This window comes from Phycodurus eques, chromosome 10 (genome assembly GCF_024500275.1).
Source record: "Phycodurus eques isolate BA_2022a chromosome 10, UOR_Pequ_1.1, whole genome shotgun sequence".
NCBI classification, from domain to species: Eukaryota; Metazoa; Chordata; class Actinopteri; order Syngnathiformes; family Syngnathidae; genus Phycodurus; species Phycodurus eques.
Window position 1 is genome coordinate 10,005,470 of NC_084534.1, and position 12,236 is coordinate 10,017,705.

The 12,236-nt window shown below is 40.3% G+C and overlaps 1 protein-coding gene across 1 annotated transcript; it reads left to right on the top strand.

The window, feature by feature from the left end:
- Nucleotides 1-275: 275 nt before the first annotated feature.
- On the top strand, nt 276-10,762 carry otop1 (otopetrin 1). The gene is made up of 6 exons (XM_061688446.1): nt 276-660; nt 1,060-1,196; nt 3,865-3,923; nt 4,072-4,202; nt 8,375-9,282; nt 10,344-10,762. Exons 1-6 carry the CDS (start codon nt 276-278, stop codon nt 10,512-10,514), a joined length of 1,791 nt encoding a protein of 596 aa, XP_061544430.1. The 3' UTR covers nt 10,515-10,762.
- The last annotated feature ends 1,474 nt before the right edge of the window (nt 10,763-12,236 follow it).

Genomic DNA, 12,236 nt, shown 5'->3' on the forward strand with positions numbered 1-12,236 from the left:
TCCACAGACAATTTATTTGGGTTTTATTTTGTAGTAATGAAGATGGTTGGGGGAAAGGTATTGGAGTAAAATTGTACATTGTACTTAGGAAATGTAGTGTAGTAGTTGTGCATATTTGACTTCATTTCAGTAACTAAGTATTTGTGCTTATTACCCGTTACATTACAAGACTGCATCTGGTAGCCGTTACATTACAAGACTGCATCTGGTAGCCCCTCAGACGCACCTCCAACACGGTGCTTTGACTCATCCCATTTCCCGCACTCTATAGAGCCATGTCTCCCACCATGATGGAGCACAACAGCTTGGATGTCATGTGTCTGAATAAATACTGCAACAGCTCCTCGTCGTCGTCCAGCTCTGAGAACGACAAAAAGATTTGGACCAAGTTGAAGCTGAATTTGGCCGAGGACTACCCGAGGAAGAACGCAGAGATCCTGAGCGGACAATACGGGACCAATGTGCTGTTGATCGGAGCGGCGCTCATGCTGGCCCTGGCCCACCATAGCCCATCTGTCAAGGAGGACCAACTGCTGTCCTTCGTTACCTCCCTCATGATCCTCCAGCTCGTCTGGATGCTGTGGTACATGCTAGTCCGGAGCAGAAACAAGAATACACGCACAGAGAAGGATGTTCATGCCACCACATGCTGGATCAGAGGTGAGTTATGCAACAGGATATGGCTACACTGAAAACTTAATGAAGTTTCAGGGACTGGTCACAACCTGTCTTTTCCTTAATACATTTTTCAGGTATTCATACCCTGCTTGAGTATTTTTATTTTTCTGACTTTGTTCTTTTACTCCCCACATTTAAAAACAAGGTTCTACTCCTTACTCTTTCAAAATATGCGTGTTACTTTTTTGAACCTCCACGGATGACAACACCACATAAAAAGGCATAAATAAAGAAATCTAAAGTCAGCCATCTTTAAGCTTTTGATTGATTAAGATCTTGGGGACTTATAGGCAGAAGAAAACATGACAGCAGAGACCTGGAAGAACATTAACCCAGGAGGGCCAATAACGGGCACAACTTTTATTTCTGATTTTCCCATAGGTGGTTTGACTCTTCTTGCACTCCTCTCGATGATTATGGACGTGTTCCGAATCGGATATTATGTCGGGTATCAATCTTGTGTGTCGGCTGTTCTCGGGGTGTATCCTGTCATCCATGCAAGTCACACCATAGCACAGGTAAGTTTGAATGGAACTTTCATTTTAATGAAATACTTGAACAGTGTTTCCATTGGCACTAAACTAAGTACAGTCAGAACCATAAATATTGAGAAATCAATAGAATTATAATCTTTTCAGGTCTAAACACCACCACAATGTTTTTGAAATTAAACAACCAAGATTTACTTTAACTGCAGATTGTCATCCTTAATTTGAGGGTATTTACATCCAAATCAGGTGAATGGTGTAGGAATTATACCCGTTTGTAGATACAGTACAGTATGCCTCCCACTTTTGAAGGGACAAAAAGTAATGGGACAAATTAGCAATCATAAATCAAATTTCACGTTTGAGTACTTGATTGCAAATCATTTGCAGTCAATTACGATCTTGAAGTCTGGAACGCATTGACATCACCAGACGCTGGATTTCATCCCAGGTGATGCTGTGCCAGGCCTCTACTACAAATGTCTTCAGGTCATGATTATTCTTGGGGAATTTTCCCTTCAGTTTTGTCTTGAGCAAGTAAAGTGTATGCTCAATGGGACACAGGTCAGGTGATTGACTTGGCCATTGCATAACATTCCACATCTTTACCTTCAAAAACCTCTGTGGTTGTTTTCGCAGTATGCTTCGGGCAGTGGCATGCAAAGCTCCAGTGCTGCTCGGGGCAGTGTGATTTATTTCATGCTTCCTGTGTGTGTGTGGAGGGGGGGGGGTTAAATCATTGGATGTCCGGAGCCACCCCACCCCCTCACGTTTGTGACAGGTCGCTGTCAATCTGCACTGTGAAGCGCCGTCCAATGAGTTCTGAATGATACGGCTGAATATGAGCAGATAATATTGCCGAAAGCACTGCCGAATTGATCCTGCTGATTTTGTCAACAGTCACATCATCAATAGATACAAGGCAACCATAAATGCCCACCCGCCCATGGAAAATCTGAGCGGCCAGTTGTGCCATTACTTTTGGTCCCTTAAAAAGTGTGAGGCTCATAGTGGGAGGCACCAGTAGCAAGACTAGCCCTATTTTTAGATAGCACACACTTTGGCATTGACCAAAACGTAAACCTCGTGAAAATCGGTTGAGAAATGAGCAAGTTATGACTTATTTTCAATGTCCATGCATTGCCTTTGAAGGAAACATCGACCTTCCCAACATGGTCGCCACGTAGGCACATCAGTTAGCCGGGCTGTTACACCCCGCTGGCGTATATCCTCATATCTATGGTCAGAACCGCTACACACATTTTCAGCAGTGAACGCTAAAGACCAGGTAATGCATGATTTACAACCCTGACCACACGGCGATGCTTCAATGCCTCTTCCTGTATGTTATGTGTCGGCACTGACTTGGCAGGGGCTTGTAGTGCTGCGTACTGTGAAGCTATTAGTGAATAAGCTAAGTCGGCACTTGGAGCTATCGCCAGCTAACTGAAGAGCAAAGAGTGTATCTGATATGATGAAATTAATGATGATGATGATGAAATGTCTTTGTGAAGTGTCTTATGCCAATATATAGCTGTGTTTTTTTTTTTTAAAGAGTATTATCTGTAAAAAAAAAAAAAGTCAAAATCTTACCAATATTTTATTTCTAGTCAAAACTAATTAAAATTAGACGAATCACACACACACACACAAAATTACCGGTGGAGTATTAAAATAAAAAAACTTAATCCCCTGGCAACATTTTTGGCTACTTAATTCAAGTAAAAATTAGCTTTAAAAAAATGAAAATTGTCTAAAAACAAGGTGATGTCTTTTTTGACTGAGTTTTTGCAGTGTAGGTGTTTATTTTCGGTTTAAAAAAAAAACACTGGCAATATCTGATCCCCTTCATTGCCATAACTACATGTGCTAAATCTAGTTAAATGCTCGTTTACGACAGGACACATTATGAAACACTCTTTGCAAATGTCTGATTTTCAATAGATGGACATACGCTATTTTTTATAAAAAGAAGTCAGCCAGGTACAGGTGAGAGACTGTAAAAAAATGCATGATTGCAATGATAATGAATTTGTCTTTGTCTTTTTTGTGTAGTTATACTGTATATACTACATTTCCAACATTGTTGTCTATTATTCATATCAAAAGGTGACCTTATAAACAACTTATTTCTTCTTTAATATAGCTAGAGACTAGCTGAGATGAAATACTCATTGTATTCATACTGTTACAAAAGGTCTGTGCTTTTCTGACAATAAACCAAACTTTTTTAATGTATTGAATAAATAGATACAGTAAATAATAATAATAATAATATTTTGGGTTGTCCACCAAATGGTGTTTTTCAAGGTCTAAAAGTTTAATCAAATTCCAGAATTAGGTCATGGGCTCAGCCCACCCAAAGTACTCAACCTTGACTCACCCCTGGGAGGTACATATTCAAACCGTTTAAATTCCTGCACCTTTCACCCGATTTGGATGTTTCGTAAATATCCTCAAATTCAAGCTGAAAGTCCTGCCAGTACATCTTGTTTGTTTCATTTCAAATCCGTTTTGGTGTTTAGACCCAAAAAGAATTGTCAATGTCCCAATATTTATGGACCTGGCTGTAACTCTAATGTGCTCTTTATAGGTCTGTGTAAGTTTGTGACAGTATACATTCATGGACCTGGGTAGTTCTGATGATATTTTGCCAAGCTGTTTTTCAGTTGAAGTGACTCTATGTTGTTCTGATTAGGTACACTTTCTCTGGTTTCACATCAAGGATGTCATCAAGAGTTTTGAAACATTTGAGAGGTACGCGGATTATACAATGACATTTTAGTTGCTGTCATGTCGCTTTCTGAAACAGTCATAGAACATCTCACCACTAATTATAACATCAGCTTATTGTCCAATGCATGCAGTTGTCATAACCCTTGTTTTCAAAACTCCGCTTCCTCAGATTTGGTGTAATTCATGCAGTCTTTACCAACCTCCTCCTGTGGTCCAATGGTGTGATGTCAGAAGCTGAGCACTTCTTGAACAACCATAAGAGAAGGCTTTCTGCTCTGGGCTATGGAAACCTCACTATAGGTAAAGGCCAGGGGTCGATTGTTGGCTTGTACGAGGAAGAAAAGTACAATTGTTCAATTGAGAGCGTGCCTCAATGGATGAAAAAAGGAAGGAGAGAAGGGTTTGCGAGGGGAAGGCAGGTGAGCTCGCCAGCCCGAAAGGCCTTGTTTGCATCGAACGTTTCTCGATTAGGTTTCAAGAGACACACTGTGTTGCTAGTACTGAGGTTCCCTCCCCAGCCATTTCTACACACTTTAGTCACCCTCCTTGACAACCCCACCCCCCCGGTTGACCTCACACGGCTTTATCCCAGGCTGCTTACTCCCAAGGGTGCTGTAATTACAGTAACTGATACATCTAAGCCGAGGGTTGTGGGGTTTAGGTACTCCTCCTCATATCCGGCTGACTGTGAGGCTGGCTGCACCCTGACTGTTGTTCACTTTTTAATTAAAGGGTGCAGGGCTGTCGAGGTGACTCTCAGGGGGTGGGGGTTTGAAGTAGTTTTGTGAAGATGATCTTAGGAGGGCAAAGGTCCTACCATAGCAGGGTAGTGCTAAAGTTTGGGAGGAGTGAATAAAAGGAGAAACCTAATGGGAATAGTAAACGTGGCCTGTCAAGGGGCAATTTAGCTGACGTTCATCTTATTAAAACCACTCTGTACTCTGATAAAATAAAAATCAAGCTGAATCCCCCACCCCGCTCTTATCAACTTTAGTGGTTCAGCAATAGTCTTAAGGTATTGTTTTTTTAATTGAGAAATGCAGAAAGACATTTTATCCAGTAACTCACTAGTGACATAGAACAGAAACAAGGAATCCTTTAACACATCCTCAAATATGTCCTCCATACTGTGCTGAAAAAAATATATTTTGCCAAGGAAACTGTACAGCCTTCAACTATTTGAAAATGTTTGCTATTCGGGGTCAGGCCCCATCCCTATTACCCTGCGAAACATGAAAATAATGGGGTATAGGTTCCCTAAAACAATTCACAAATAGGTGACTCCACAAATGCCGCACTGTAAATATGCAGGGGCCAACAGTTTTTTCCAACATCATGCCTAATTGCTTTGAAATTATGTTTAATTATACAGCGGCTGAAATAAGCATTTAACACGTCACCATTTTTCTCACTAAATATATTTCCAAAGGTGCTATTGATGTTGGGAAAAACACAAGTAATCCATACATACAACCCCAATTTCAATAAAGTTGGGACGTTGTGTTAAAAATAAATAAAAACAGAGTACAATGATTTTCAAATCATGTTCAACCTATGTTGAATTGAATACACTACAAAGACAATATATTTAATGCTCAAACTGATCAACTTGATTGTTTTTAGCAAATAATCATTAACTTAGAATTTTATGTCTGCAACACGTTCCAAAAAAGCTGGGACAGGTGGCAAAAAAGAATGATCAAGTTGAGGAATGCTCATCAAACACCTGTTTGGAACATCCCACAGGTGAACAGGCTAATTGGGAATAGGTGGATGCCATGATTGGGTATAAAAGGAGCTTCCCTGAATTGCTCAGTCATTCACAAGCAAAGATGGGGCGAGGTTCACCTCTTTGTGAAAAAGTGCATGAGAACGTTGTCAAGCAGTTTAAGGACAATGTTCCTCAACGTACAATTGCAAGGAATTTAGGGATTTCATCATCTACGGTCCATAATATCATCAAAAGTTTTAGAGAATCTGGAGAAATCAAAACGTAAGCGGCAAGGCCGAAAACCAACATTGAATGCCCGTGACCTTCGATCACTCAGGCGGCACTGCATCAAAAACCGACATCAATGTGTAAAGGATATCACCACATGGGCTCAGGAACACTTCAGAAAACCAATGTCAGTAAATACAGTTCGGCGCTACATCCGAAAGTGCAACTTGAAACTCTGCTATCCAAAGCAAAAGCCATTTATCAACTACACCCAGAAACGCCGCCGGCTTCTGTGAGCCCTAGCTCATCTAAGATGGACTGATACAAAGTGGAAAAGTGTTCTGTGGTCCGACGAGTCCACATTTCAGATTGTTTTTGGAAATTGTGGACGTCGTGTCCTCCGGGCCAAAGAGGAAATTAACCATCCGGACTGTTATGGACGCAAAGTTCAAAAGCCAGCATCTGTGATGGTAAGGGGCTATGATTATTTGCTAAAAACAATAAAATGTATCAGTTTGAATGTTAAATATCTTATCTTTGTTGCGTATTCAATTAAATACAGGTTGAACATGATTTGCAAATCATTGTATTCTGTTTTTATGTTTAACACAACGTCCCAACTTCATTGGAATTGGAGTTGTACAAAGAAAGTAGAAAAAATAAGATAATAAATTAAGTTTTGTGTAATAATGTGAAATGACACAGGGAAAAAGTATTGAACACGCCAACTGGTATTTATTGAATACTTTGTACAAAAGCCTGTTTCCAATGACAGGTTCAAGATGCCTCCTGTTTGGAGAAACTAGTCGCATGCATTGCTCTGGTGTGACTTTGGCCCATTCCTCCACACAAGCAGTCTTCAAATCTTGAAGGTGCCGTGGGCTTCTTTTGTGGACCATGAGTTTCAGTTCTTACCATAGATTTTCGATTGCCTTCAAGTCAGATGATTGGCTGGGTCATTCTAGCAATAATGTAATAAGCAATAGCATAACTTTTATCAGTACCATTTGCTGAAAAGCCACCCCACACCATCATGTTCCCACCTCTGAACTTCACCGTTGGTATTGTTTTTAGGGTGATGTGCAGTCCCATTTCTCCTCTAAACGTGGTGTGCATTATGGCATCCAAAGAGTTAAATTTTGCTCTCATATATTTTATTATATCAGTGACAATATTATACTGTTGCAATCACAATATTTTTTTACCTATTTCTATGTATAACTTGTAGGGCTGGCCGATATGACCTAAAATTCACATCACAGAATAAATTAAATCCCTTCATGGTAACGGTATATATCATGATATACAGTATAAAGTATAATTTTTTTAAGTATTTTTGAATGGGTTGTATAGTTCTTTAGCAAAGCTACATTTCTGCAATATAAAGTCAGTCATTTTGAGACCATTGTGTAGATCTCAAAATAAAAATTCAGCACTCTGTGGTGCAAAACAAACAATTAACATTGCTGATATGAATATTTAACATATATGAATATACTTAAGGCTCCTCCACCTGGCTGATGTGTGCGGTAACTTACTGATTATTTTTTCAGTTTTCAGACTTGTGCGCTTGCTGAGTCGCTGTTGTTTATTATTTTATTTTCTCTCCACTTATTAAATTACCCGGAGAAAACCCACACAGGCACGAGGAGAAGATGGAAACTCCCCACAGGCAAGGCCGGATTTGAACCCGGGTCCTCAGAACTGTGAGGCAGACGGTCTAACCAGTCGGTCACCGTACCACCATGAGTCATTTCAATGAAAGCAAATGTAATTTCTGTTTCTTCCATCTATAAATAACACTATGTTGGCGGCACGACTGCTTAGCACAGGGGTTGCCAACCAATCAGAGGCTAAGAGCCAGAATTGTTACTGTGTTCTTGCAAAGAGCCGCATCATATACATTGGCGCACACACAGGGTGTGATCAGAAATTTCTTTCCACAAATTATTCGATTCGTTAGAGGGGGGGGGAAGGGGGTGGGGAATTGTCGTATAGTCCGTTCCGAGTATTTCCGGTCTGAATTTTCGTACGGCGTGAACGGACGTGTCGCAAGAAGCTGGTCAAAGAGCCGCCAACGTAAGAGCCCCAAGAAACTGGTCAAAGAGCTGCATACAGCTCCCGAGCCGCGGGTTGGCGAGCCCGTGCTTAGCAGATCTGCCCCACAGTTCTGATGATCCGGGTTCAAATCTGGCCTCGCCTGTGTGGTCTTTGGATGTTTTCCCTCTGCCTGCGTGGGTTTTTTCCGGGCACACCAGTTTCCTCCCACATCCACAAAACATGCAAGGTGGGTTATTTGATGACTCCAAATTGCCCATAGGTGTGCATGTGAGTGTGAATGATTGTTTGTTTATATGTGCCCTGCGATTGGGTGGCGACCAGTTCAGGGTGTTCCCTGCCTCTTGCCCAGAGTCAGCTGAAATAGGCGCCAGCACATTCGTGCCGCAATGGAGGATAATCGGTACGGAAAATGGATGGTTGATAACACAATGTAGTCATTCTGAAATCGTTTTGTATGTGTTTGTCTTTGCAGTTCACACTGAACCTCTCTGTAACTGCACCACCAGCACTTGTGCCATGTTCTCCAGCAGCCTCTACTATCTCTACCCCTTCAACATTGAATACCACATTTTTGTCTCCGCCATGCTCTTTGTCATGTGGAAGAACATTGGAAGGACCATTGACCTTTCTTCAAATCAGAAACGGCTAGCTACTAAAACTCAAGGATTGACCCTGGGCCCCATTCTCGGTCTAGTTGCCCTCGCCAGCACCATCGGGATTTTGGTGGTTTATATAACACATGTGGAAGGTTCAGTTCAAACGCGGCGGTCAGCCATTTCCATGTTCTACATCTATGGCATCGTCATCCTGGTGTTAATGTGCTCTGCATGTGCATCAGGTTTGCTTATATACCGAGCAGATCACATCCCACCGGACACCTCAAAGAACCCCTCAAGACAGCTGGACACGGAGCTGCTTTTTGGATCATCTATTGGGTCCTGGTTCATGTCTTGGTGCAGCATAGTAGCCGTGCTGGGAGCCAAAAGCAGTCCCCCTTACCGCTGGACCAATTTGATTTATTCTTTGCTTGTTGTGTTGGAGAAGTGCATCCAGAACCTTTTCATCATAGAGTCCCTCTACCGCCGGCAGGACGATGCTGGGCGGGGTGACCCCGAATTAGTGGCTTCACCAGAAATCTTCTCAGTGACTTCCTCTTTGGCTCCACCTTACAATGGCATCTTCAACCGCGCCTATGACACACCAGACAGGGCTTGTGTCGCCATGGAAAATGAGCAGGAAGAGAGTAGACAAGTGTACAAATGTCCTAGGAAACCATCGGAGGTGCCAATGGCTTTTGGAAACCAAGTGGTAAACACCGCAAATATCAAGAGGCAAATCCTGAAGAACATCTCTGTCTTCTTGATTATGTGCAACATCTCGGTAAGCCTTTCAGACCTGCTGGAATTTCAATGTCATTTTGACCGGTCAACATTTTTGTTTCTAATGGAAAATTAGATGAGGTTTCATTCATGTGAGGGAAATACAAGGTACATTTTATGTGCAGTAAAAAAAAGACTAAACTCTGCCTCATCTCGTGAAAACCTGCAAGTAATTGACGTTCCCTAAAAAGGTTTGGAATTGCTTATACATGCCACAAGATGACGCCAAAGCACTATTGTTGTCCAAATGAAACTCCTCAACTCACTTCAACATAGTTAACTGACACCATAATAGCACATGATTGCGCCGAAGAAATAGTTTTTATTGATTTGGCCTGAGAACAAAACAGGAAATAGGCAAGGTTTTCCATCAAATAACGGAGATATACCCCCCCCCCCCCCAAAAAAAAAAAAAAAAAAAAAATCAGTAAAGAAGTTTAATTTCATTGTATTTAAATTAGTAGGAGGGCTGTAACAATCTGGCACTTGCCAAATGGTAACAAAAATCTTCGCTTTCTCTTGTATACTCTCTCAGCACGTGTTTGCTATTCAAAAATACTTTCCAAGAAAGACTGAAGTAGACTTTTCCTGAGCTTTTGAGCAGTAATTGGTCCATATTAACTGTGAACTGAGCTTTTTACTCTCCAAGATATATTTAAGCTCTGGAAGACTAAATGAGTCAACATGCTTATGGTGAATTTTGATGCTGTTTGGCAGAGCCAAGATATCAGTTTCCCCATGTTGAGCTGTATCTCAATGAAAGGGTTTCTTTGTTTTCTAGCTCAATGGCAAACTATAGATATGCCTTACTGTTCCTTTAAACTATCCCTTGAACTAAACTTGGCCAGTTTTTTTTTCTCTCCAGGTGTTCTATTACTTCTACCAGAGAGTCGATGTTTTCACTGGAAACTGTTTTTAGGTTTTACACAAAGACAAGCAGTCTCGTTTGTTCTAAACTTGGTGGGGGTATGTAACATGGGCTAAAGAAAAAAAAACTGTTTTCTTTATCCTTTGTATGGTGATGAGATTCGGATATTAAAGAAATGTATATGTTCTTTACAGCTGTGGATCCTCCCCGCCTTTGGCTGTCGGCCGCAGTACGAAAATGGGTTGGAACAGGAGGCGTTTGGTTTCAGCATATGGACTACAACTCTCAATTTTGCGGTTCCTCTAAACCTTTTCTACCGCATGCACTCGGTTGCTTCTCTATTTGAGGTCTTTCGCCGCGTCTGACAGCGAATCAGAAGTTAGACAATGCACAACAATACTTGCCACTGCTGGCTACTGAGTGTCTCTCGGCATGGCTCAAACATTCACCAGACTTAAAAGTAAGCCATGGCAACAAACACAACATATACTTGTAAGGATTTACAATTCCAACATATCCAACTGTGTCCCTTGACGAATGACTTTGCATAATGTGAGTTGAAAAAAATCTAACTTTTAAAGAATTTATTAAGGGGCTCTTTGTTTTGTTCTGTTGTCACATTTCAGTAGGTTTCTGACTAAATCCTGTTGTATGTGATGCATATTATGTGCACCAGATCGTATTCAAGAGTCAAGATACCAAAAATAATAATAATAATAAATAAACGGTCTAATAGCACTGTATTTTATGCAATGTGCAAATGTGCATGCTTTGACCTATAGTTATGGATTTGAAATACCCATACTATTTATGGATGGATGATGTTCTCATGGTAGAAGTTCCATATAGTTTCATGGAGCGAAGATCAAATCTCAGATGTCAGTGTTAGCTCAGTTCCAAATACAGGGTGTTCCAAAACTTTTGACATCATTTGAAGTATGAATAAAGTATCTGAATAACTACATGTCCAAGGAAAATAAAATGAAATAGGCTTTATGTAGAAAAATAAAATATTTATTGAAATTCCAACAAGATATTTAAACTGTTATAGATTTCATAACCAATTCCATAAAGCTCCACCCGTGTTAAATATGCACAATACCAATGTGACAAAACACACGTTTTACTTTTTGCTTTCCTCTGAATTTTTTGTGCTGTCCAAATCTGTTTTCCAGGTGGTGTATCTATTGATTTTCCTCGAAAATGCACGCTGCACACTATTGTTTGACTGTGTACCGCTATACACAAAAAACACCAAAAATGCTATTTCAGCGCTAGAAAATGTGATGCTTCACCTTGTAAAAGTAAAACAATAAACTAATATTCAACTAAAACTAAAGATTCTTATTCAAATGAGTTAGATTTTACACATCTTGTTATAATTTTAGATAATTTGTGCGAGAATCTGCTGTCATTAGACTGTGAATTGTCATGTTTTTTTTATTTTTGGAATGCCCTGTATTCAATGAACCAGAGACACATTGTGAGAAAAGCCAACATGTTTTTGCAAATTTTCTCACAAAATAATTTGGAGAGCACCTTTTTGGCTGAGATAATCTTCATGCATTGAACTATAGTTCTCAAAATGTTACTGCATAGCACTGCTTTGATTTTTGTTTTTAGTGGAAATCTGTATTTTGCATCTCAATGTATCAGGGGCGCAATGGCTAATAACCTCCAAACTGAATGAAAACATGGAATTCATGTTCTTACCATTCTGTTGCTTGTAAGGTCACATGTAACAAAATCTGTGATAGTTACTTTTTTCTAAACCCCATAATGGGAATATGTTTAGAATTATTATACAACATGCTGGTGGAACACAAAAGAGCCACAAGAAATTTGAATTTGCCTGAATGGGCTGCATTCAGGTTGCATTTTTCCCTCTTCAAAATTGTCAACATTTACAAATCTATGCACCACTTCTTGAAGTGATGGTGGTGTACATACTGCCAAAAAATGACATGTTAATTCACACACTGATAGGGGTTCAGTGCCTTGCTCAAGGATACTTTGGCAGGATTTGCAGGGTAACCCGCCTTTGTGATGTATAGCTCCTGTAGATTAATTAATGTCCAGTAAAAGTT

Excerpts from the sequence above, each read along its gene's own strand:
- otop1 (XM_061688446.1), top strand. The coding sequence starts at position 276 with ATGTCTCCCACCATGATGGAGCACAACAGCTTGGATGTCATGTGTCTG. Across the intron at positions 1,197-3,864 it reads CAAGTCACACCATAGCACAG|GTACACTTTCTCTGGTTTCA; the intron begins GTAAGTTTGAAT and ends TGTTCTGATTAG. Across the intron at positions 4,203-8,374 it reads CTATGGAAACCTCACTATAG|TTCACACTGAACCTCTCTGT; the intron begins GTAAAGGCCAGG and ends TTGTCTTTGCAG.